Genomic DNA, 23763 nt, shown 5'->3' with positions numbered 1-23763 from the left:
CAAATCTATAGAAGCTGTATCTAGTCTGAGACAGGCTGTCAGCCCAATGCCCAATATTTGAAATTGGGATGAATCGCACAATTTTCACCTTTTTGTTCCTTTTGTTTCTATTTCTAAAAAAAAAAGAAAGAAAGAAAAAAAAGAAAATTCTGAAGCTCACGGGTTTTCGTGATCATAGAGCCACTTGGATTATAGTCTTTACAGTGGCTGTTAATTCTGCTTTTTTGTATTAAACCTGGCCCTTCCCACCAGGAAGCCAAGCTCAGCTCACATTTCAAGGGGCCAGCGTGTGGATATGAGGGATTTTCAACTGGGAGGTTGGGGGAGAGGACCAGGAAGTATGAGAATCTGTGAATGGAAGAGTGGAGAGGAACATAAGAAATTTTACAAAAACGTATCATTAGCATCTCCACTATTTTTAGAAATCAAATGACAGAAAGTGAAACTCAATAAAGAATTGGCTGGTAATACGCAAACTACTTAGAGAAAACATATAGGGAACATAGTTTTAAATAAAAAGTTATGAAACACTACCCCAAATCAAGGATGTCGTTTTATTTGTGTCTGATTTAAAGCTGACTTCATGGCTTAGCTGAAAGAATGTTTCCAGCTTAGAGGAAACAAACTTCCTAAAATCGTCTTTGAAATCCTGTCTGCATCACTTCAGTGAACCTTGCCTCTTTTTTATGAAGCCACTCTACTCATCATTTTCTGCAGTATTTTCATTAGTTGTGAAAGAAATGGAACCCATCAGGAAGTCCAGGGATTTCACCTCTTTCCAAAGGCCCACTTTCGAATAACAAGAGTTATTTGGAATTTCTTCTTGTTTTCACTAAAATGACCCTAGTTACAAGAATACTGTTTAAAAGAGGGAAACATTACCATCAGCTCCTACCGTTTGCTGTTTATTAATTGGTCTTGACTCTTAGAATCATACCAGAGTTTCAGAGCCAGAGTTAATATCGGAGATGATCTCCTGTAACCCTCTGTTTAAGATGCAAAAACTCAGGCCCAGAGAGCAGAAGAACTGGGACTTATGTCTCCTACATGAACATTGCTCATTTGTTTGAGTCAATTTTTCTTTAGTTGAGATTTCTCTAGGATAGCTGTGATCTGCACAAGATGTCTTCTCTGCACAACCGCAGGGGGCGCCATTCACAATGTGATGAGTACTGCAATCTCCCTCCCCACCCCCGTTTGTGCCCCAATTCTAAGGGCCTCCCACCCATTTTTTCTCACTGGAGGTTGTGTATTTCTTTCTGTTCAGGCAGAAGTTGCTTTAAAAATGTCCTTAAGACTCCATCTCTATTACAACTTCAGTTGGTAAATGCTTTCGCCAGAGAATGCAGAGGTACAATGAACTGAGAACACAAAGGTACAATAATTTCTTTAAATCCTAAATTTTAATTGCAGCGCGTGCAATTAAAATGCATAGTGCCCAGGCCCAGAGATGGCCCGGGCAACATGCACTGCAGCACAATTGGTATTAGGGCGCGACACAACTTCTGGATCCCGTGAGTGGTGTGTTGGCTCTATTTTACCATCGTGGCTGCAGTGTTTTCAGTACCTCAGACACTTACCACACATCTCAGAGATACACGGTGTGGATCGGAGGGTCCAATTTGGCCCTATGTATGCCCCTTCTGTGAAACTTTTCTGGGGCCTGGCCCTTGGTTCCAGCCACCAATATCTGCAACTGAAGGGGATCAAGCAGCGCTAGGGCTCTGAAGCTATGACCAAGAAAGAGAAAGAGAGAATTGAAAGCGTTTCCATCCATTTTATTGGCAATGCGTCAAGGAAAACAGTTTAGAAATATTTGTTAGAAGAGGGGCTCTGGAAGTCACCACTACTTGGAAGTTTATGGCTAAACTCTGCCTACCATTGTCCACAGATAACCCCAACAATTTTGATTATAGAAGCCACATACAAATAATTGAAGGCAAAGTTATAAGCATTCCCTAAAATCTGTTCTTCACTTGGTTGACTAAAACCAGAAAAAATAAAAAAAGATGTCTGTGCTTATTACTAGGCAAATTTCTTAAATCAGAGAATTCCATGTAATTTTACTCTTGGGCTGAATTTGCATTTATATGAATAGGAATAACAAGTGTGTATTTGAGAGTTGGAGCCTGTCTGTTATTGGTTTTTTTCAATTACACTTATTAAATCCCTTGACTTTTGTTGTTTTTTTTTCCCTCCAAGGGAGTTCATCACTGTAGCTTTTTGTAAGGAGGAATTCAGAATGAGGCTACCTAGCAAGTCAGAGGCAGAGGCCAGTGGGAAGAGAACTGGGAAGACCAGCTCTGGGTCATGCTGTTTAATACTAGCAGCCCTGTGTACACAGCAGACCCATTATAGCAGGAGGCTTATTTAATTATCCTGACCTTATCTTTAAGTATTGCTGGAGTGCCTTATGAAGCTAAAGTGCTTTAGCATATATCTGTATACATATACCTATATAAGTAGTGCTCAAAACAATCCCATGGGGAAGATTTGCACATTATTGTGTTTCTGGGTTACAAAAGAAACTGGAGCATGGCGAGGTTAAGTGGCTTGTCAGGTAATCATGAGCAGAGCCATGAATCAGAGACAGTGATGCAGGCAGCGTCTTGCTCTGCTCACTTGCAGAGATTGTAGATTGCTCTGGGTTTTGTTTTCTAAAAGCAGCCGTGACTTTGGAAGTTGGTAGAGGTAACAGAAAGGATTTGGGTTGTGGAGAGGGTGTCACAAGAAGAAGTGCAGAAGTCAGCCACCAGGAGTGTCCCTCTTTCGCACAAGGTCACTGTCCTTGTACCTGTATTGCCAACCCTGCCTGGTGGTGAATGAGGTTACCTCTGGAGGTAACTATATATGTTACCATGGAGGTTCCTATCCACACTCCGGTGGCAGAGACTAAGGGGGGAGAAAGTTTTCAGCCTGAGCAACATTGCACAAACTTACTGACTTCTGTCCATTGTTCGCCACCCCACTCCCTTCTCCGTTATTGGAAATCATCAAATAGACAAAGTTGCCATAGTCAGTTTTTTTATGTTACTAAATATGTGAATTAAAAATAAACATATAACAACCATACACAAAAAAACTCCACTAGTTTTGTAAAAGTCTGCAAAATTACTATGGAGCTGAAAAGAAAAGAGAGATATTTGCCTTTCCTCTTGTCTCTTAATTTGGATACCAAGAGAGAACAGAAAATGAATTTAAAAGACATTTAAACACAAGCATAAAAATTGCATCAAACTGTTGGAAGGAAAGGTGAGCATTTACTCATTCAAGTCAATGGACAGGCTGCCCGTGGAATAGACAGGGTATCTGTTTTGTAGTGTGGCTCCAGTAAAATAATTTTCTTCATAGAACATTTATCACAAATCCTTACCTCAGTCATATCCATGTGAGCAAAGCCAGAAATCAGGTTTTATTACCAGATTTTACATCTAGAATCTGAAGTAACAGTTATGATGATACTCCTGGTGTTACTATCACACTTCCTGAGCTCTAGATGTTCCTGCTGTATCCTAGGTGCTGAGTAGGCTTGTCACATGTGATCAGAAGTGGACTACGTTAAATCATGGAGCAGGTTTTCATCAGTCCTTGGTCTATATTTCCTTTCTCCATGGCTACATCTGCATTTTGTGATCTCAAAGTTTACAACCATACTTTGTAGAAATTCCCTAAGAAGTCGACTTTACTTTTCCCCCCCAGTCTTACTGAGCCTAGAGAGAAGCAAGTATTATGAAATCATTGCTCCTATGCAGGAGAGTTGAAAAACTATGGATTACAGAAATATAAAATTAGTGGATTGGTGGAGGTTCTATAACCCTGCAGCTGGATACATTACTATAGTTTTCATTTCTATGCATCCTTTAGAATAAATATTACAGCTAAAGTAACTCTGGGAATCTGATCCCCTAGCATTCAAACTTGTTCTGTTTCAGTAAGAAAGACGGACCTTGGTAGCTTCCACTGATAAGTCACATTTTCAATGGGCTCTACCTTAGGTGGTTGGTCACGTGAGAAATTGCTTTAGCTCTAGTGTCCTTTGGGCCATGGTAGCTCTCTGACTTTGCCTGAATGTGAAGCAAACCACTTCCGCAAAGAGTTACTTAAGAAATGGCTTTGCTTGACATCTGTTGACTGAAGAGTTCACCCTCCCTGAAAAACAGAGCACTTCACTCCACAGAAAGTTGATTACATGTAGAATAGACCTAATACTCCAATACAGAGAAAATGCAAAATTGCTTCTTTTATTTTCACATTTTGCCACTGTACCAGACCAAGTTACGCATTCCTCTATACATTTGGAAGAATACATACTAAGAAAAAACAAAAAACAAAACTTGATCTAAAAAGCATTTGTTAGGCCAGGCACAGAGGCTCATGGCTGTAATCCTAGCACTTGGGAGGCTGAGAAAGGAATTGGCTGAGCTTACAAGTTTGAGACCAGCCTGAGCCAGAGCGAGACCTCACCTCTAAAAATAGCCGGGCGTTGTAGTGGGCGCCTGTAGTCCCAGCTACTTGGGAGGCTGAGGCAAGAGAATAACTTGAGCCCAAGTGTTTGAGGTTGCTGTGAGCTACGATGCCAATGCACTCTACCAAGGGCAGCAAAGTGAGACTGTCTCAAAAAAAAAAATAATAAATTAAAACAAATAAAAGCATTTGTTACTTTCAAGTAATAATTATTTGGCGGTGTTTCCTCCTATCCTCAGAAGTAGTGTTTGGCCTAACGCACATAGTTCACACACCATCAGAATGTGTGTACATGTTGAAAGTCCTATGGATATGGGACTAGTTAAGTTGGATTGGACCACTAGTTGTTTTTCCTGTTTTCCTGCATTCCTGGCATTTTTTATATTTTCCATGACCCCAACACAATTCAAGATCTGTAGATATGTCAGGTTGGAAGGTCCAGGAGGAGTAGCCACTCTCTTTTTCAGTCTTACTGAGTCTACAGAGAAGTAGCAAGATCAGTGCCAAATCACAGCAAAGTTCAGTTAAGGATAAAATGGCAATCCCCTAGATTCAGGAAACATTAAAATTACTGTGTGGGTGGCAATATTATCCCCCCACACACACACACACATTGGCTGACTACATTTTTCATTTCCACTTACTCATTCTTTATTTTTTTTTAATTGTTGGGGATTCACTGAGGGTTACACTGATTGCATTTGTTAGGTAAAGTCCCTGTTATAATTGTGTGCTGCCCCAAAAAGGTGTGGCACACACCATGACCCCCCCCCAACCACCCTCCCACCTTCCCTCTCTCTGTTCTTCCCTTCCCTCACCTCCCTCCCACCTTCCTCTCTCTGCTTCCTCTTCCCCCACCCCCCACCATGTCCCAGGTCATCAACTGCCTTCATATGAGAATTGAGTACATAGGATTCTTGCTTCTCCATTCTTGTGATGCTTTCCTAAGAATAATGTCTTCCACTTCCATCCAGGTTAATACGAAGGATGTAAAGTCTCCATCTTTTTTAATGGCTGAATAGTATTCCATGGTATACATGTGCCATAGTTTATTAATCCATTCCTGGGTTGGGGAGCATTTAGGCTGTTTCCACATTTTGGTGATTGTAATTTGAGCTGCAATAAACAGTCTAGTGCAAGTGTCCTTATGGTAAAAGGATTTTTTCCCTTCTGGGTAGATGGCCAGTAATGGGATTGCAGGATCAAATGGGAGGTCTAGCTTGAGTGCTTTGAAGATTCTCCATACTTCCTTCCAAAAGGTTGCATTAGTTTGCAGTCCCACCAGCAGTGTAAAAGTGTTCCCTTCTCTGCACAGCCACGCCAGCATCTGCAGTTTTGAGATTTTGTGATGATATCTCAGGATTAGATATTAGTTTGATTAGAGAAATGCAAATCAAAACCACCCTGAGATATCATCTAACCTAGTGAGAATGGCTCACTTGCAAATTCTCATGTGAAGCTAACTGAAATACATGCAAAGTTCATATGGCTGTTTAAGCAATAGTTGAGAGATTTCAGGAGTCTCCCTTTCCTGTTTATATGGTTACCAGGTTAAGGTTTACTAGTGTGTTTTACTTGTGAGTGCACATAATTTTTTTTCTTTTTTATTTCTTTTCTTTTTCTCTTTTTCAACAGTCTCTCTCTATTGTCCAGGCTAGAGTGCAATGAAATCATCATAACTCACAGCAATCTCAAACTCCTAGGCTCAAACAATCCTCCAGCCTAAGCCTCCTCAGTAGCTGGGATTAGGCAGGTGTCACCATGCTTAGCTAATTTTTCTATTTTTTTTTTTTTTTGTAGAAATGGGGTCTTGCTCTTGCTCAGACTGGTCTCCAACTCTTGGCCTCAAGCAATCCTCCTGCCTTATTCTCCCAGAGTGCTAGGATCATACATTTTATGTATATTTATGTCATTAACTTGCCATGGGATGGAAACAGACACAAACAGGTTGCTGTGACACAAATTTATTTTCAGAGCTTGCCTGGGTTATGTTTAATATACTGAAATTAGTTTCCATCCCTAATTTATTTTGTTTGTCCTCTTACTACCTGACAGCTCTGTCTCCTGGTTTGCAAAGTCTCTCCTCTTCTTTTCCTCTTTGTTTTCCTTTTCTTTCTTTTTTTTTTTTTTTTGAGACAGAGTCTCACTATGTCATCCTTGGTAGAGTGCTGTAGCATCACAGCTCACAGCAACTTCAAACTCTTGGGCTCAAGTGATTCCTTTTCCTCAGCCTCCCAAGTAGCTGGGACTGCAGGGGCTTGCCACAATGCCTGGCTATTATTTTATTATTATTATTTTTTATTGTAGTTGTCGTCGTTTAGCAGGCGTGGCTGGGCTCAAATCGGCCAGCCCTGGGGTATATGGCTGGCACTGAGCTACAGGCACTGAGCCTCTTCCAGTGGTTCTTTCTTAGCATTCCTGGGTAGCATGGCCACATCTACCCGTCTTTTCAGCTCATCTGTACTAAGAACATATTAATAAAGAATCTGCTGCCACAGCACAGGAGCAGAGATGGAACGAAGGTTACTGAATGTGTATTGCAGACAAATAACTACGTGGGGATCAATCGTTCATATTATTAGAAAAGGAGGACTCTGCCATTACTCGGGCTGAGCTGCACAGGTAAACTTCACCTCCTCTGCTTGTGGCACTCACTTTTCCCCCTCACTGAATAATTGGTGGTTGTCTTTGTTAACCACACACCACAGAGCAGTAGAAATGTGGTGCTGTCACGACTTTCACATTTTAATAAGGCGGGTGAGCTGTGAAGGAGAGAAGGTTTGGCTCGAGCCCCACTTGGCACACATCCATTTTAAAAGTACTTTGCAATGGAAGTGGCGACCTAAGTACAGAGTAATTTCATTTTTTCCCCACACGGTAAGTTATTCTCCAAACTACTGTAATTCTCACAACTTTGACATGGTTATTGCATTTTGGCTGCTGCTGCTGCTGCTTCTGTGACACCTGAGGAACCACCAGTTTTGAGGAAGCTTTGTGTTTTTAAACTTACAATGTGACTGAATCCCCTGAATTGTGTGACTTTGTGATGGAGGCTTCTAGAACTGCCTGTCCTTCATCTGACAGAAGATGAGGGATGAAACTGTCCAATGTCTGAGCGTAAGTATGCATCACTTTAACAGATGTGCATAGATGATTTGATAATTCCATCGATCTGACTTATAAATTAAAGAAAACATAGTGACTGTTTGACTTCCTCAAACATTACAGTGATACCCCTGTGTCGAATCAATGCAATAATGAACTCAGCACTTTCCCCAGGAACTCAATTTGTAGAAAAGCTCCATAATTTAGATATAAAACTGCAGTGGGACAGAACCTGGACCTCGGAATGGCTTTCGTACAAGTGCTTTTAGCTTCTCAAGCTTTTCCAAATTGCCACCATGGTATTCTAGTGCCTAAAGATATGAATGAAATATGTGTTCTGGTGTGTTTATAAGAAAAAATGGCCTATGAAAAATGCTTTAAAGAGAAACAGATTTTGGTCATTTAGCTTCCATTGACTTATTAAAGTTAAAAAAAGTTCATAAAACCAACACAACCAGGAACTATTAATAATAAAAGCAAGTAGTTGCAGGAAAATACGGAAACTGTCTCCCTGGCTGCAAGACCCTTTGCTCTGGAGTCATGGCACTCATGGTTAAGTTCCCAACTTTGCAATTTGTGATTTTGGCCAAGTTGATAAACTTCTTTGAGATTCAGTTTTCCCATGTTTCACCTGGAGGGAACGATGCCATCTTTCTTGCAGTATAGCACATCTCCTTCCTCTCTGGCACCTACCAGGTGAGGTGGGAGAAGCCCCGTGATATGGAGAATAGTCTTCTTAGTGAATTAATATCTTAAGAATGGAAAAATAAGCCTCCCATGTACTCAATACTAACTTGAAACTAGTAAATGAACAACTACAGGCCCACATGAAAGGAAAAATGTAATTAAACTCAAGAACGGGGGCAGGGATGGGGGATGGGCCCAGTAACCTCTCATCTAACCGGTAAAATGTAGGGGTATACAGCACACCTCCTGGGTGAAGGATTCAAACACAACTCAGACTTCCTAACAAACATGAACAATGTCATCTAATTGTATGTGTCCTCACGTTCATCTGAAATAATAAGAATAATTACAAGGATGTTACAATTGAAATAGGAAAGGCCCGTGTGTGTTAGAGAAATCAGGTTTATTCTACTTAGATTTAAAGTAGTGAAATTAGACCAAGGATAAGAGTTACTGTGAGGCCGCGCCTGTGGCTCAGTGAGTAGGGCGCTGGCCCCATATGCCGAGGGTGGCGGGTTCAAACCCAGCCTTGGCCAAACTGCAACAACAAAAATAAAATAGCCGGGCGTTGTGGCAGGCGCCTGTAGTCCCAGCTGCTCGGGAGGCTGAGGCAAGAGAATCGCGTAAGCCCAAGAGTTAGAGGTTGCTGTGAGCCGTGTGACACCACGGCACTCTACTCGAGGGCGGTAGAGTGAGACTCTGTCTCTAAAAAAAAAAAAAAAAAAAAAAAAAGAGTTACTGTGAGACCTATCTCCTCGCAATGTTAGAAATTTCAAAAATTATGATTCTTCAAACAAGAAGGGTTACCTCAAGAGGTGAATTCCTGGAATTAATGGAGAATGGCTACTTGGCAGGAACAACATTGAATGGATATAAATATTAGAGGACCAGCTGGCTCTAAGGATTTTGTGTTTTCTTCCAGAGCTCAAATTGTATGATTTCATAAATTCTTGATCATTCCAGAGTTGTTACAGCATCAGCTAAGAGATATAACAGGCCCATTCTTTGAAAACTATGAAACACTTTGCAAATGGAATATGTGAGTTTCCGTTTCCTCTGTTGCTATTGTTTCTATATTCAAGGGATATCTTGGTATATTAAAATTAATGTTAACAGTTACATATCTTGTCATTTATTGTAAGTGATGGGAATGAGCTAATGTTTGTCTCAGTTCAGTGGCTGGGATTTAATATAGACAGTAACTATAAGTACATAAGGATGACGTCTCCCTAAAGTAGAATAGATATGGAAGACTTCCTTTAAGCTGTGCAGATAACTGACTAGAACAGTTTTAATGTAATACTAATCTATTATTTAATGTCAAATATATGTTGATTATTTAAGAAAAATAAAACTGCTGGTATATTAAACAATAAGCAGGGAGAGGAGGGCACTCTTAGAGTGGTCAGGGAAGGTCTATCGATTCTTACCAGCTTGGCAAGTAAGAATGTTACCATTCTTACAGAGGCAATTCTACAAACATTCTAGACAGAGGCAATGGCAAGTTCAAAGGTCTTGTGGCACGAAGGAGCTTCACTCAACAAAGGAGAGAAAAGGCCAAGGTGGGGAAGAGTGTATAATAAAGGTCAGAAGTGGCAACCTCAGGTTGGGCCTTGTAGGTAGAGTGAAGGTGTCATTCTAAGCAGGGTGGGACATCATTGGAGAGTTATAACCCTGGGAGCAAGCTGGCTGTGATGTAAGAAATGAATTTTAATAAGGAAAGAAAGCAGTGGAAGAAATGGTGCAGCAGAATTTTCCCAGTCCCTTCTAGCTGGGCTTATGTAATGAGGCAGGTCAAGGTAAGATGAAGCTAGCTTTGAGTCAACTTGTGTTTTTTGTCCTTATCTGGAGAAGGATGACTTTCTTTATATCAGTCTATTGTTTTGCCATTAAATACCTCAGGCCCTAAGAGTGTCATTCATTTTATTCTTACCTAAAAGAAACTTAATAGTGTCAAAGAAGTACTGTCTAAAGATGGGGTGATTGATCCATTTTCACTTTACTCTTAACCAAGTTTCTAGCTGGTGGTGTAGCTCTAAATATCCATATGAAACAAAATGGAAATGTAACCAACTCTCTGGATAAAAATTGGCTCCCCGAAGTATCCAACTCCCCCCCAGCCAATATTCGATTTATATTCAGGTATTCTGAGACAGAGTAGCCATTGACTACATTTGAAAATATAATTCTTATCACCTCTCTGTAGCTACATAAATTATTCTGTGCTAATTGAGTGATACTTAATCAACAAATACATTAATGTATCTCAGAAAATAAAAATTATAGCTGATATTTCTTGGGTACTTATATGTTGGACACTTATCTAAGTGCATGTGGGATACATTTTTATCTATCTTTAATCTATGAAAAATATTAAACTCTTAGAAATTGCTGTAACCACACCCTCATTGCATTTCAGGGGCCAAAGGTGTAAATAAGAAGCAAAAAGTTCAATCAAATCCAGTGGACAGTTATGTATTTTTAATGCTCATGTCTCGATAATTATTGACTATTAATGTTATCAACTGGCTTATCTCTCATAGCAGACAATTTTCTCCAGTCATAGTTGATTTACAGATCTGGGAATATGGTAGGGATGTGAGGAATTAATTATTTCTCAAAGTGTTTCTTAGAACACCTGTCGGAAGAGACAATTCAAGAGTAGGTGTGGGAAGGAGGTTGCATGCCCAGAGAAGTTAGGGAGCCGCTGCTACATACACAGCATGATTTTTAGGGAGGTACAGTGCACATTAACATACCAAAGGTTTCTGAGAAATCATTTTTCTTTCTTTTTTTTTTTTTTTTTTGTAGAGACAGAGTCTCACTTTATGGCCCTTTGTAGAGTGCCGTGGCCTCACACAGCTCACAGCAACCTCCAGCTCCTGGGCTTAAGCGATTCTCCTGCCTCAGCCTCCCGAGCAGCTGGGACTACAGGCGCCCGCCACAACGCCTGGCTATTTTTTGGTTGCAGTTCAGCCAGGGCTGGGTTTGAACCCGCCACCCTCGGTATATAGGGCCGGCACCCTACCGACTGAGCCACAGGCGCTGCCCGAGAAATCATTTTTCAATTCTAGCATTTCCCAGGCTCATTTCCTCTCCACCCAAGTAATAGTTATACCCATTTTTGTCAAACACAATTTGTAAAATGCAATCCTTTGCATACTCTGATACAGACTTGCCGTGGCCATAAACCACCTGTGTAAACTGTTGTCAGTTTGCACACAGGTACTTTCTGCCTTCTTTTGCCCCCCACCCATCTCCCAGGCTTTCCTCTGATTCTCAAAGTAGTCTCTGGCCATCATAATACTTAAGAATCCTAAAGAAGGATTTTCCCCACAGAAAAATGAACCAGGTAAGATAAAATTCTTTTTTTTTTTTTTCCAGATAGTGCAAAAGGAATTCCCTAGGAAATAATAAACTTATTATTTATTTTAAGTAAGATATGTGAATAGAGAAAGATAAAGAAAAAGAGATATAGAGATAGAGAAAAAAGGAGAGAGAGAGCCTCTTCTTCTACCCTTGGGCTTTCTAAACACAAACCAGTCCATTGCTGTCTTGTACTTGGCATTTCTGGAAATGAATAAATAAATAAATTAACAAAGTCAACTGAAGTACCCTTGGCTGTGAAGCTGTCAGTACAAAAAAAAAAAAAATGGATATGGAATGTTTTTGTGTACCACTAACCTTTGTTTGAACCAAGATTATATGATAACTGTCTACAGTGTATTTGGTTTGATAGTCAAGTGACTGGATATTTTAAATAAACTGTGAAAACTGGAGCCCAGGGCATTAGTGAGAAAAACAACAAAGGGCAGGGATGCAACATGGACTTCCTCCCTCGGGTGTGAAATCGATTTCTGCAGGGACTATGTACCTCTCATTCCTTAGCACCTAACACAGTGCTGGGCACTCAATAAATATTTTTGGAATGAATATAACATAGGTTAGAATCAAAGTTGGGTTAATTATAATTATCATTGCTACAAAGGGTCAGAGATTTTTCTAGTTTAAGTCTCTCATTTTTAAATATGAGAAAATGTAAGCTTCAGCTTGGAATAAGGGAGAAAAATTATCAGAACTTGGCTGAGATCTAAGAATTTTACAGAAGGTTGAAACTCTTGGACAAAGAATTGACAGAAACCGGCTTGGTTCTTTAGAGAACTGAGTTATTGTTTTTTTATAGTGTTAAGGTGATAGTTTGTGCTTGAACTTCCAATGTTTACAACTGAGAATGTCTGGGTTGGGTAGAATCATAAAACTGAGATTGGCAAGAAACAAGTCAAAGAAGGTTAAACATTTGTAACATGAGTTTTATTGCTATTAGGTGGCAAAGTATATATTAGAGAAATCTGTTTTTTAATCTGCTTTTTAAAAACAGATTGCTCTATAGGATAAGGTCTGGATCAATGTATCTAAATTTTCTTTATAAAAGTTAATTCTCCTGTAATGAATAAACAATCATTCAACATAATCTTATATAAGACATGAATTTCTTAATTTTCCTTTCCAAATTAAGCTTAAATTATTCTGTTCATTATACTACCTTTCTTAGGTAAAACCAACCCCAGGAAGTAACTATTAGCAATAAAGGCAGAATAATCAGAAGGACTTGAATCATTTTAAAATTTAAATAATATTAATTTCTCTTCAGTGTTGCAAAGCAGTTCTTCTTGTATCTTAGAAAATATCTATGTCTCTTTTCAAAAAGTATACATTAAGATTTCTAAAATACCTTCCTTTTCTCATGAGAAACCTACATATTTAAAATGCAAAGAACAAGCAGCGAATTAGAACCTTGCAAAACTGTCCTAAATGAGTTGGAAATCTTAGAGGAAAAGAGGAAAAGCAAAATTTTACTATACTCTATGATAAAGACTACTGCTACTACTACTGTGACTCTCAGAAAACACGAAATGGCACTTTTTGGTGGCACTTTTCTCAAGAATGTGAGAAAACTCACAACTACCCCAAAGTTGTCACTGAAGTCAACAATTAGCAGATGACCAGAATGACGATGAAATGAAGCTATGACATGGGGCCAGAGGAACAGGGCTGTTCATTGACATTGCCTTAGAGGTAGACAGGAACCCTTGCTAAATGATAGAATCATTACAAAAGGTTATTTCTCTTCTGACAAGTCAACAGCAGGTATTCACCTAATTCCTTTCACTAGAAGGTCTATCAAAGTCTGGTTTGTTAATGCTTATTTCTACACTGGCATAAGTGCCTGACAGTGTGTCTGAAAGTATCACATACATAAACAGTCAACATGATCTCTAAATATTAAAAAAGTTAGCTTTGAGACTTTTCTCTCTCATACAAATATTCTTTTTTCCCCCTTATTGTTCTGTGTACTGAGTTTTCAATATAAATATTGAACATTTTAAGGCTTAATAAAAAACAAAACAAAAATAACAATTTGAAAAGTAGCTTCTTATTCTATAAAACAGCTATTGTATTCATCTATGTGCAAACATTTATTTATATAGCTTGTAATGTTAAGTAGCATATTTTATTTATTTATGTCTGTCTGTCTGTATTTATTTATTTTGATGGAGTCTTGCTTTGTCACCTGGGTAGAGTGCGCTGGCATCATAGCTCACAGCAACCTTAAACTCTTGGGCTTAAGCAATCCTCTTGCCTCACCCTCCTGAGTAGCTGGAATTACAAGGGCCTGGCAGTAAGCCTGGCCAATTTTTGTACTTTTAGTAGAGGTAGGGTCTCACTCTTGCTCAGGCTAGTATAGAACTCCTGAGCTCAAGCCATCTACCTACTTCAGTCTCCCAATTAAGTAGTCTGTTTTGGAAAATCTACCAAATGTATCTTTAAAATACAAGTTGTACAGGCTCTTTTTCAGATTTGCTAGTATATTAGACAGATAATGCATATTTAAAATATTGAGTGTATAAAGACTATTATTAAAAATCATCTAGCTATTATCTGGACTTTAATAATAAATACATTGCATTCATATCTTTGCTTTCTGCCCACTGTCTTCCTAAAAATTAGTGAAATCAATAGTAATACAGAGAAACCATAATCCTCCCATCAATGCAGGAAGGGCAAAATTTGGATTTGGGGTTTGCTCACTTAGGTAACATTTCTTATGGCCAGAGAGGTATGCTGAGATATGCTACCAGCCAAAGCAAGGAAAGATGGGCAGCCACCCGTACTGTGAGGCTTCAGGGGTACAAGGAAATGATACTCCAGGCATTGATGCTGGTGACCCTGTGCATTTGGGCAATTCATGGTCATTGTGAGACATCTAGGGTATACCATGGTCACTACCTTGAGCTGGAGAACAAGCTTCTTTTCTGTGAAAGGGGGTCAAATGTTATTGACAATAGTTTTAGTAAGGGGCCCTTTGATTTGGGACAGAAAATAATTTTTTTTTTTTTTTTTTTTTACAGGTTCTTGGCTCTTCTTCTCAGGTTGGGCAGACCTCAAGGGAAGGTGTGGAGGGTGTGGCTTAGCTCAAGACCATGGCTCTCCCTATTCTTGCTTCCATTGAAGCCTATGGGAATAGGTTTGTTGGCTAGCCAGGGACTGCCTCCTGCTTGCTTCGAGTCTCCAAGGCACAATAGTTGGGTTGAGGAAAGTGGGTAGAGGCTGGGAGAATAGGCAGTGAATGGTGGGTATGGAGTGTGGGGCTGGAGGTGGGTGGTACAAGGCCTGAGAATCTGTGTGGCAATTATGGGAGCAGAGAATAATAAGTCCCAGGCTGATGCTCAGGGGTGGTATTGACAGAAGTTAGGCCTTAGGGTCTAGAAAGCCTGATAAGCATCAGGGACTGAAGAATTCCTAGGTCCTTTTAAGTGGGAGATACTTTATAGATGGGGTTGGGTCAGTCCGTTAGAAAGTAGCATTCCTAGGACTTTTATAATTGGATTGCTGCTGCTCCTACTTGATAACCTGGTACATGAGGGTCAGCCCATCGTGTCTATCCTATTCCATAGATTTTTATGATCTGAAAAAGAATAAATGCTCATTGATAAAAAAGGAGAAATGTAGGAAATTATAATAGGAGGAAGGAAAGGAAAAATAGAACTATGGAATTAGGTAAGCTAGAGTTTAAAAGCAGTCTAGCTTGTACCTAGTTTCTTGGGTCAGTCATTTTATTTTGTAAACAGAGTTATAAAACATCATAAAGTTTAAGAATTAAAACTTTTCATGAGATGCTGCATGAAAATTATCTAGCATGTTTCCTGAAATATGGCAGCTTTTGAATAAATAGTACATACTACTATTATTAATGTTGTTATATGGAAAAAAGTAGTGATCGATTATTCTACCACCAGTTACTAAAAGTTTTGACATTTTCAAGTATCTCTTCATTTATTTTTTCTAGGCATAATTGCATATTGTTGAGATCATATTGTATATAGTTTGCTATACTTTGTTTTATTTAACACAATATAGCATCAAAAAAAGATACCATGATGGAGGGAGATAAGATAGCCAACTAGAGACATCACTTGCCTGACCATCCTGAGGGAAGATAGGAATACTGAAGAAGAAGAGAGGAGAAGAGACGCAGAACAGGTGTGGGTCATACAGAGAGATGCCAGAGACTGTCCAGATCTCACAGAGGAAAATTGCAAAGCAGAGAAGGTGGAAGATAAAGAAAAAAAGATAACAGTGAGGATAAGCTCAGGAAGACTTTGAGTCCAATGAAAAAGGGTAAGAGGGGTTCCCTCTCATCCTTCCACAACATTTGGTGGCCAGTAGGCTATTAAGTTGTTTTGCACGCTTTTCCACCTCCATGAGCCTAGGCAGAGTGGCAAACACAGTATAGGGGGAAGAACTTGCACGATCCTAGAGCTTGGACGCTCTGTGTGTGCATCTCCTTCAAGGAGAATGTCATGAGAAGCTGGAGAGCTGGCTTTCTTCTATTGAGATGCTTTCTTCCCTGCCCTTTGCCCACCCATTGCATCTGGGAAAGCAGTTTGGGGCCAAGAATTTGGCAGGCAGTTTCCCTTCCCCAGCAGGAACATGCTACAGGTTGAGGTTTCCACAAAAAGTGGAACCCATGCCTTTCCCTTTGGGGGCCTGCAGTGGATCCAGGAACTCCCTACCCTACGGCATTTCTTGGACTTGCACACCAGCAGATGAGACAAGCAGGACAGACTCTGTGATCTCAGACCCAAGTGGGTTGCTAGGGACACAAGGGAGATGTCTGAGAGTTGGACTCAGGTTGTGAGGAAGCCCATGTGGACAAATCTGACAGTAGAATACTGTGGAGTTCCATGGTGTGGTAAGCTGGGAGAGCACCCATCTCCCTTACAGGAAAACTGCCCTATTGGATTAGGGTGGTTTCTATGGTGAGGAAGTGCATATGCTGGGTGCCATAGAAACCAGGCATGATTCATTCAGGTATTTGGGTGGACTGGGAACAGCAGGCCCTCCCCAACCATTCCAAGAAAGAAAGCAGTTTGTCCTGAGAAATAGGTAAACAGCTGCATCTCTTCAGCATGGATGCACCTCAGGCTGAAGCTTCCATGGAGAATGGACCCATGACTTTCCCTGTGGTTGCCTGCAGTGGATCTGGACTGCCTGATTTGGGAACTCCCTGCCTGATTTAGGAACTCCATTTCACCAAGTTGCATGCTAACAGGTCAGACAAGAAGGTTGGAAGGAGGTGTGAGAGCTGGACAGTCAGATTTTGAATCTCAGATGGCCCCATCTCACAGACACTCTTATTAGGAGAGGCCATTCTCTGGTAGCTTTCCCTAGGAGCAGATCTTGAACCCTGCTGAGTTATCTTACCAGCTTATGTGGAGCTGGAAGGCAAGACCACCCAATCCAATCCTGTCTGGCCCCACTCCTCCACCTGCCTCTGCTGAGGCAGAGAATAAGGACTCACTCATCTGAAGATCTAGGGCCCTACCCATCATCACCTGGGGCATTTGTGTGCACAAAATCAACACCATAGACTGTTTCTTCTGAAAAATGCCATCTACTGATCAGAAGTCAATTTGCCCAGCCCTTTACAATATTTACTGACTTAATCATACAAGATGAGTTTGTTTCTCACCTACAAGTGCTACCTACTGTCTCAGAGATTAAACTAGGCATGCTAAAACAATTCACACTGCTAAGAAGACCTGGGAAAGGAGAAAGGATTTTAAAGTCTTTTATCCTCTTTCATCAAAGAGATAGGGAATGTTTGCCCACAAACATAGCTCATCAATACTACAGCATACAAACAACTGGCAACTGAGGAAATTATTACTCTACGGATGTTCATAACCAAAGCATCTATCCAGAACCTAGATCACCATTAAAGCACTCATAAACAAAGCCAACGGTTCTTATCCAATAAATGCTGCAAACATACTTATATGCGTTAAGAGGAGGGAAATTGCCCTATTTAAAAAAAGAAATCCAAAAAATAATAAGCTGCTCCAGATGAGAAGAAATTAGTGTGAGAACTCCAGAGGTATTAAATAATCAGAGCAAAAGATCAACTTCAAAATGGAATGCCAGTTTTCAACCAACTGATACTAACCAAAATGAAAATACTGCAATGACAGAAAGAATTCCAAATATGAATTATAGGGAAGCTCAGTGAATCCAAGAGAAAGTGAAAAACCAACAATCTTTGACAAAGCAAACAATAACATACACTGGGAAAATAATTCTTATTTAATAAAAGATGCTGAGAAAATTGGATATCCATATACAGAAGAATATCTCTCACCATTCAAAAAAATTAATTCAAGATGGTTAAAGGACTTAAATGAAAGGCATGAAACCATAAGAATTCTAGTAGAGAATGTTGGAAAAATCCTTCTAGGTATTGGCCTAAGCAAAGAATTTAAGAAGAATACACCAATGGAAATCACAGCAACACAGAAATAAATAAATGGAACTTCATTAAATTAAAAATCTTTTGCATAGCCAAGGAAATAATTGACAGAGCAAATAGACAACCTACACAATGGGAGAAAATATTTGCAAGCTATATATGCAATAAAAGACTGTTAACCCGAACTTACAAAGAACTCAAGCAAATCAGCAAAATAAATAAATAAACACCCCATTAAAAAGTAAGTGAAAGTCTGAAAGTCATGAATATAAACTTTTAAAAAGATAGACAAATGGCCAATAAACATATGAAAAAATACTCAATGTCACCAGTCATCAGGGAAATGCAATTTAATATCACAATGAGATATGACAATGCCCTAGTCAGAATGGCTTTTATTAAAGAATCCAAAAACAATAGCTGTTAGAGTGGATGCAGAGAGAAAGGAACACTTACACTCTGTTGGTGGGACTGCATATCAGTACAAGCTGTAATGGAAAACATTATGGAGATTCTTAGAAGAAATAAAAGCTGACCTACCATCTGATCCAGCAATTCCACTTCTGGGTATTTACCCAAAGGAAAAGAAATCATTTCATCAAAAAGACACCTGCATGTGCATACTTATTGCAGTACAATTCATAATTGCAAAGATGTGGACTCAACCCAAAAGTCCACCAATTCACAAATGGATCAACAGAATGTGGCATTTGTATGCTATGGAATACTTGCCAGCATAAAGAAGGATGACATAATGCCTTTTGCAACAATTTGGATGGAACTAGAGACCATTATCCTAAGTGAAGTACATAAAGAATGAAGAAACAAATACCCACGTACTCACTATTAAGTTGGAACTAACCAGAGAACACACATGTGTATAGAGGGAAGGAAAACTTAACAGAAATCAGTGATGGGGTTACAGAGGGGATGGGCAAAAGTCCTCCTAACGGGGGTATAATGGACACTATCTGGATGACGGCACACATATCCATGCTTAAGGCATTAGAAAAGGGATCCATGTAACCAGAAATACCTGTACCCTACGAACTTTAAAATAAAAATGTGTGAAGAAACGACTATGATAGCTACAAGCTTACTGTGAAAGGCTACCATGTTTTAGATGTGTTTATATCGGAAGTTTTACCACAAAAGGACTTTTACAAGGTGCCTCTCAGCATCTTATGGCCCTTCTACCCCCCAACATAAGCAAAAAAAATTAAAAAATAACAACACATTGCCAAACGATTAAAAAATAAAAACTCATTGCCAAAAACAAAACCAAACAAAAAAAGATACTGGTTTTCATCAACCAAATGGCAACGATGATGAACAGTAACATTCCATGCTGGCCAAAGTGAGAATAATGGGGACAATCATATGCACATATATTATTGGTGAAGTTATAAAATTTCTGGCAATTTAGGAAATATTTTTAAAGGACATTAAAAATATTTTACTTTTTGACCTGGTGATTTGACTTATATATAGCTAGTCTCAGGAAAAAAGTGAATGTCCGAGCGCCAACTCATGGTGATGGAAATTCACAGGAGAGCCGTTATGGCCACAGCATTAAAATTATTACTGTCCATGGAGACTTTACCTCTTTCATGTTTACATGGATGGAGCTGGAACATATTCTTCTTAGTAAAGTATCCCAAGAATGGAAGAAAAAATATCCAATGTACACAGCCCTACTATGAAACTAATTTGGGACTCTCACATGAAAGCTATAACCCAACTACAACTTAACAATAGGGGGAAGTGGAAAGGGGGGGGTGGGTAGAGGGAGGGGAATCGGTGGGATCACACCTGTGGTGCATATTACAGGGGTATTTGCGAAACTTGGTAAATGTAGAATATAAATGTTTTGGCACAGTAACTGAGATAACGCCAGAAAGGCTATGTTAACCACTGGGATAAAAATGTGTCAAATGGTTTATGAAGTGAGTGTATGATGCCCCATAATCATATCATTGTATACACTTATGATTTAATAAAAAAATTAAAAAAAAAAAAAAAAATTATTACTGTCCACCATGAGGAAACTGCTAAGTAAATTATGCTATAGTTGAAAACTAGAATATTTACAGATTTTAAAGTCAACATTTTGAGGTATAATTAATAACATAGAAAAGTGTTCTTGATATGACACTATACTAATTTTGTTTTTAAAAAAGCATGTAAGGAGAATGTGCTGGAAAATGTATGCCTAAATATTAGTAATCGTTATCTTTGGCTGATGTGATTATGCATGATTTTCATTTGAGTATTCATTAATTTGTTTCTCAAATTTTCTACTTTGACCCGGGCCTATGTCAACATAAAAAGGCAAATATGTGTATTTGTATATTTGTGGGCATGATATAAAAAATAAGAGCTAAACATAAAACAAGTCACATTGCTAAGAATTTTCCCATGTCATAAAATAATCTTAAAATATCAAAATAATGTATTTTTAAGAGCTTTAGAGTATTTCATTTTGTAGATACACCACAATGTATTTAACCCCTTTCCTATTATTTAAAATACATAGCTCATTGCAATGTTCCTTTTGGCACATAAATAAATCTTTGTTTGCCATTTCTGAACCATTTCCTTTGTGGCACAGAGGCATCATTAGGTCATGCAAATGAACCTGAGGGGGTGTATGTTTGGGTGCATGAATGCACCCACTGGAAGTGCACATTCAGAGCAAGTCAGGGGGCAGAAAATGGGGCCATCACTGCAGGCTAATTGAAAGAAACATCATGGCATCTTTAGGGAAGAAGGAGAAAGGTTTTCTCACTAGAGACCAGGATATTCTGAGAATTACTGCTTGAGGGAGAATTTAGCTAGCATGCTGCTGTTACCCGTTCAAATTATCTTTCATTTATCTTCAACATTCTCTTAGATTTTTTTTCAACTTGTTAGACTCCTAATTTTCAAGACACACTTGTGGTATAAATGGTTTCCAATGTGGGCTAAGAATGGTTCTGTCACGGCTCTGTGTACCTACCTTTATCTTTGCAATGTGTCCGTTATAGTGAAACAATCTATGAAGTGGTTTGTATATCCTACTTCTCAAGGGCAGAGACTATGTCTTATCACCTTGTATCTCCAGGGCCATGAAACATGCCTGGTGCATAGCGGGTGCTCCATAAATGTTTTTTGGGAGCAGCAATACACTGGTAAAAAGCAGAAATTCCAAATGGAAAAATGCGATCTGACAAAGGACTGCTTTGTAATTCCAGGGACGCATTTTCCCCTCTGTCTCCTCTCTTCCTTTTGTTCTTCAGTCACACTGATTATGAGTAAATCAGCGTGGCTTTCACGTTAAGGTTTTTTTTAAAAGAACAGAAGCTTTCACAAGCAATCTGTAAACCTGCTGCTTGTCACAATACTCATTGCAATCAAGTCTTTTCCCCACAGAACCTAGATTAATGTGTGCTAGTGAGGATCACTGGCTTTCCAGTAAGATCCAATATGGATCTTTGATGGGCATGTGGCAAATAAAGCAGATGCTCCCCTTAGAAATTTGAGGGCTTTGTAGAAGTAAATTATCCAATGTAAAGGTTAATATTTCCATCCCAATTTATAAATTAAAAGTGATTTCATCAAAATTATCTCACTTAATTTGCTGATTGCTAACATTCTTTGGGGGAATAAAGCCTTCCATTCCACAGTTCAAGATAAAGCTTGAAGATACAGTACTACTAAAAGTGTAATCTCAGGATTCGTACTGCTATCAGATAATTTTCTGCTGGGAGAAAGTTGGAAGCAGAAAAATCCTAGTTTTGAAGGGTGGGGAAGGGGGAAGGCAGCAGAAAAGAGAATGGGCATACAACTCAGAGACAAATTTTTTATGATTTGTGATGTTTCTTATACTAAATCTAGTTGGAATAAGGAAACCTAGCTTAGCATCCATCATGGTTCTCCTAAATTGAAACCCCTATCTTATTTATTTATTTTTTATTGTTAAATCATAGCTGTGTACATTAGTGCAATCACCTGTACCCATTCTAAGATGCACCATAGATGTGGCCCCACCCATTACCCTCCCTCCACCAAAACCTCCCCCCTCCCTTCCCCTTCCTTGGCCCTTTCCCCATAGTCTTATGCTATAGTTAGGTTGTAGTCTTCATGTGAAAGCTATAATTTAGCTTCATAGTAGGGCTGAGTACATTGGATACTTTATCTTCCATTCCTGAGATACTTTGCTAAGAAGAATATGTTCCAGCTCCATCCATGTAAACATGAAAGAGGTAAAGTCTCCATCTTTCTTTAAGGCTGCATAGTATTCCATGGTATACATGTACCACAATTTTCTAGTCCATTCGTGGGTTGATGGGCACTTGGGCTTCTTCCATGACTTAGCAATTATGAATTGGGCTGCAATAAACATTCTGGTACAGATGTCTTTGTTATATTGTGACTTTTGGTCTTCTGGGTATAAACCTAGTAAAGGAATTATAGGATCGAATGGCAGGTCTATTTTTAGGTCTCTAAGTGTTCTCCAAACATCCTTCCAGAAGGAATGTATTAGTGGGCATTCCCACCAGCAGTGTAGAAGTGTGCCCTTTCCTCCACATCCACGCCAACATTTCTGGTTTTGGAATTTTGTTATGTGGGCTACTCTTACTGGGGTTAGGTGATATCTCAGAGTAGTTTTGATTTGCATTTCTCTGATGATTAAGGATGATGAGCTTTTTTTCATGTGTTTGTAGATTTTGCGTCGGTCTTCTTTAGAGAAGTTTCTCTTCAAGTCCCTTGCCCACCCTGAGATGGGGTCACGTGTTCTTTTCTTGTTAATACGTTTGAGTTCTCTGTGGATTCTGGTTATTAGACCTTTATCGGAGGTATAACCTGCAAATATTTTCTCCCATTCTGAGGGCTGTCTGCTTGCTTTACTCACTATGTTCTTGGCTGTGCAGAAGCTTTTTAGTTTGATCAGGTCCTGAAACCCCTATCTTTGGGCTGACTTCTCAACTTAATTTCCTCAACTTCTGCCAAAGATATACATCATCATTACCATTGTTAGTTAATGTTTGTTTAATATGTGCCAGATGCTGTTCTCAGGGCTTCATATACATAATCTAAATTAATCCTCCCAGAAGTTTATGAAGTAAGTTTATGGTTATCTATGTATTATAGACGAAGAAACTGAGGTATCTTGTTGGTCAAAGAAAGTGGTGATATAGACATTTAAACCCAGCCAATCTGACTGCAGTCTTTCTATCAATTGACACAGAGCCCTATTCTTCATTTTCATCTTTTTTTTTTTCCTTTTGAGACAGAGTCTCACTTTGCTGCCCTGGGTAGAGTGCCATGGCATCATCATAGCAAACAGCAACCTAAAACTCTTGGGCTCAAGTGATTCTTTTGCCTCAGCCTCCCAAATAGCTGGAACTATAGGTACCCACCACAGCGCCCAGCTATTTTTAGAAATGAGGTCTCACTTTTGCTCAGGCTAGTCTTGAACTCTTGGGCTCAAGCAATCCATCTGCCTCTGCCTCACAGAGTGCTAGGATTATAGGCATGAGCCACCATGCCTGGCCTAATTTTCATCTTTATATGCTGTCTCATGAGTCCAAACTATCTCTATTTGCTCTGGATTTCTTAAGTAGTATTTTTAAAGTATGCATTTTATGGCATATTTTAAATAATATTAGGCTTTGTATTATGAGGTCAGACAATTAAGTTCATGAATGCATCCCAGT

General features: G+C 39.3%; 1 protein-coding gene across 2 annotated transcripts in view; it reads right to left on the bottom strand.

Moving 5' to 3' along the window:
- VWC2L (von Willebrand factor C domain containing 2 like) overlaps positions 1-23763 on the bottom strand; it is a 179910-nt gene that overhangs the window by 41221 nt on the left and 114926 nt on the right. The window contains exon 4 of one of the 2 annotated variants that reach the window (XM_053597634.1): positions 1581-1730. The exons of the other annotated variant lie outside the window; for it this stretch is intronic. Coding sequence (XP_053453609.1) covers positions 1717-1730 — 14 coding nt within the window. The 3' untranslated portion in view covers positions 1581-1716. Of the gene's footprint in view, positions 1-1580; positions 1731-23763 lie in introns of those variants that run through there. 2 annotated transcript variants of the gene reach the window in all.

Source organism: Nycticebus coucang, chromosome 7 (assembly GCF_027406575.1).
Source record: "Nycticebus coucang isolate mNycCou1 chromosome 7, mNycCou1.pri, whole genome shotgun sequence".
NCBI lineage: Eukaryota > Metazoa > Chordata > Mammalia > Primates > Lorisidae > Nycticebus > Nycticebus coucang.
The sequence above is the reverse complement of the archived record's forward strand: the minus strand, read 5'-3'. Positions and strand labels throughout refer to the sequence as shown.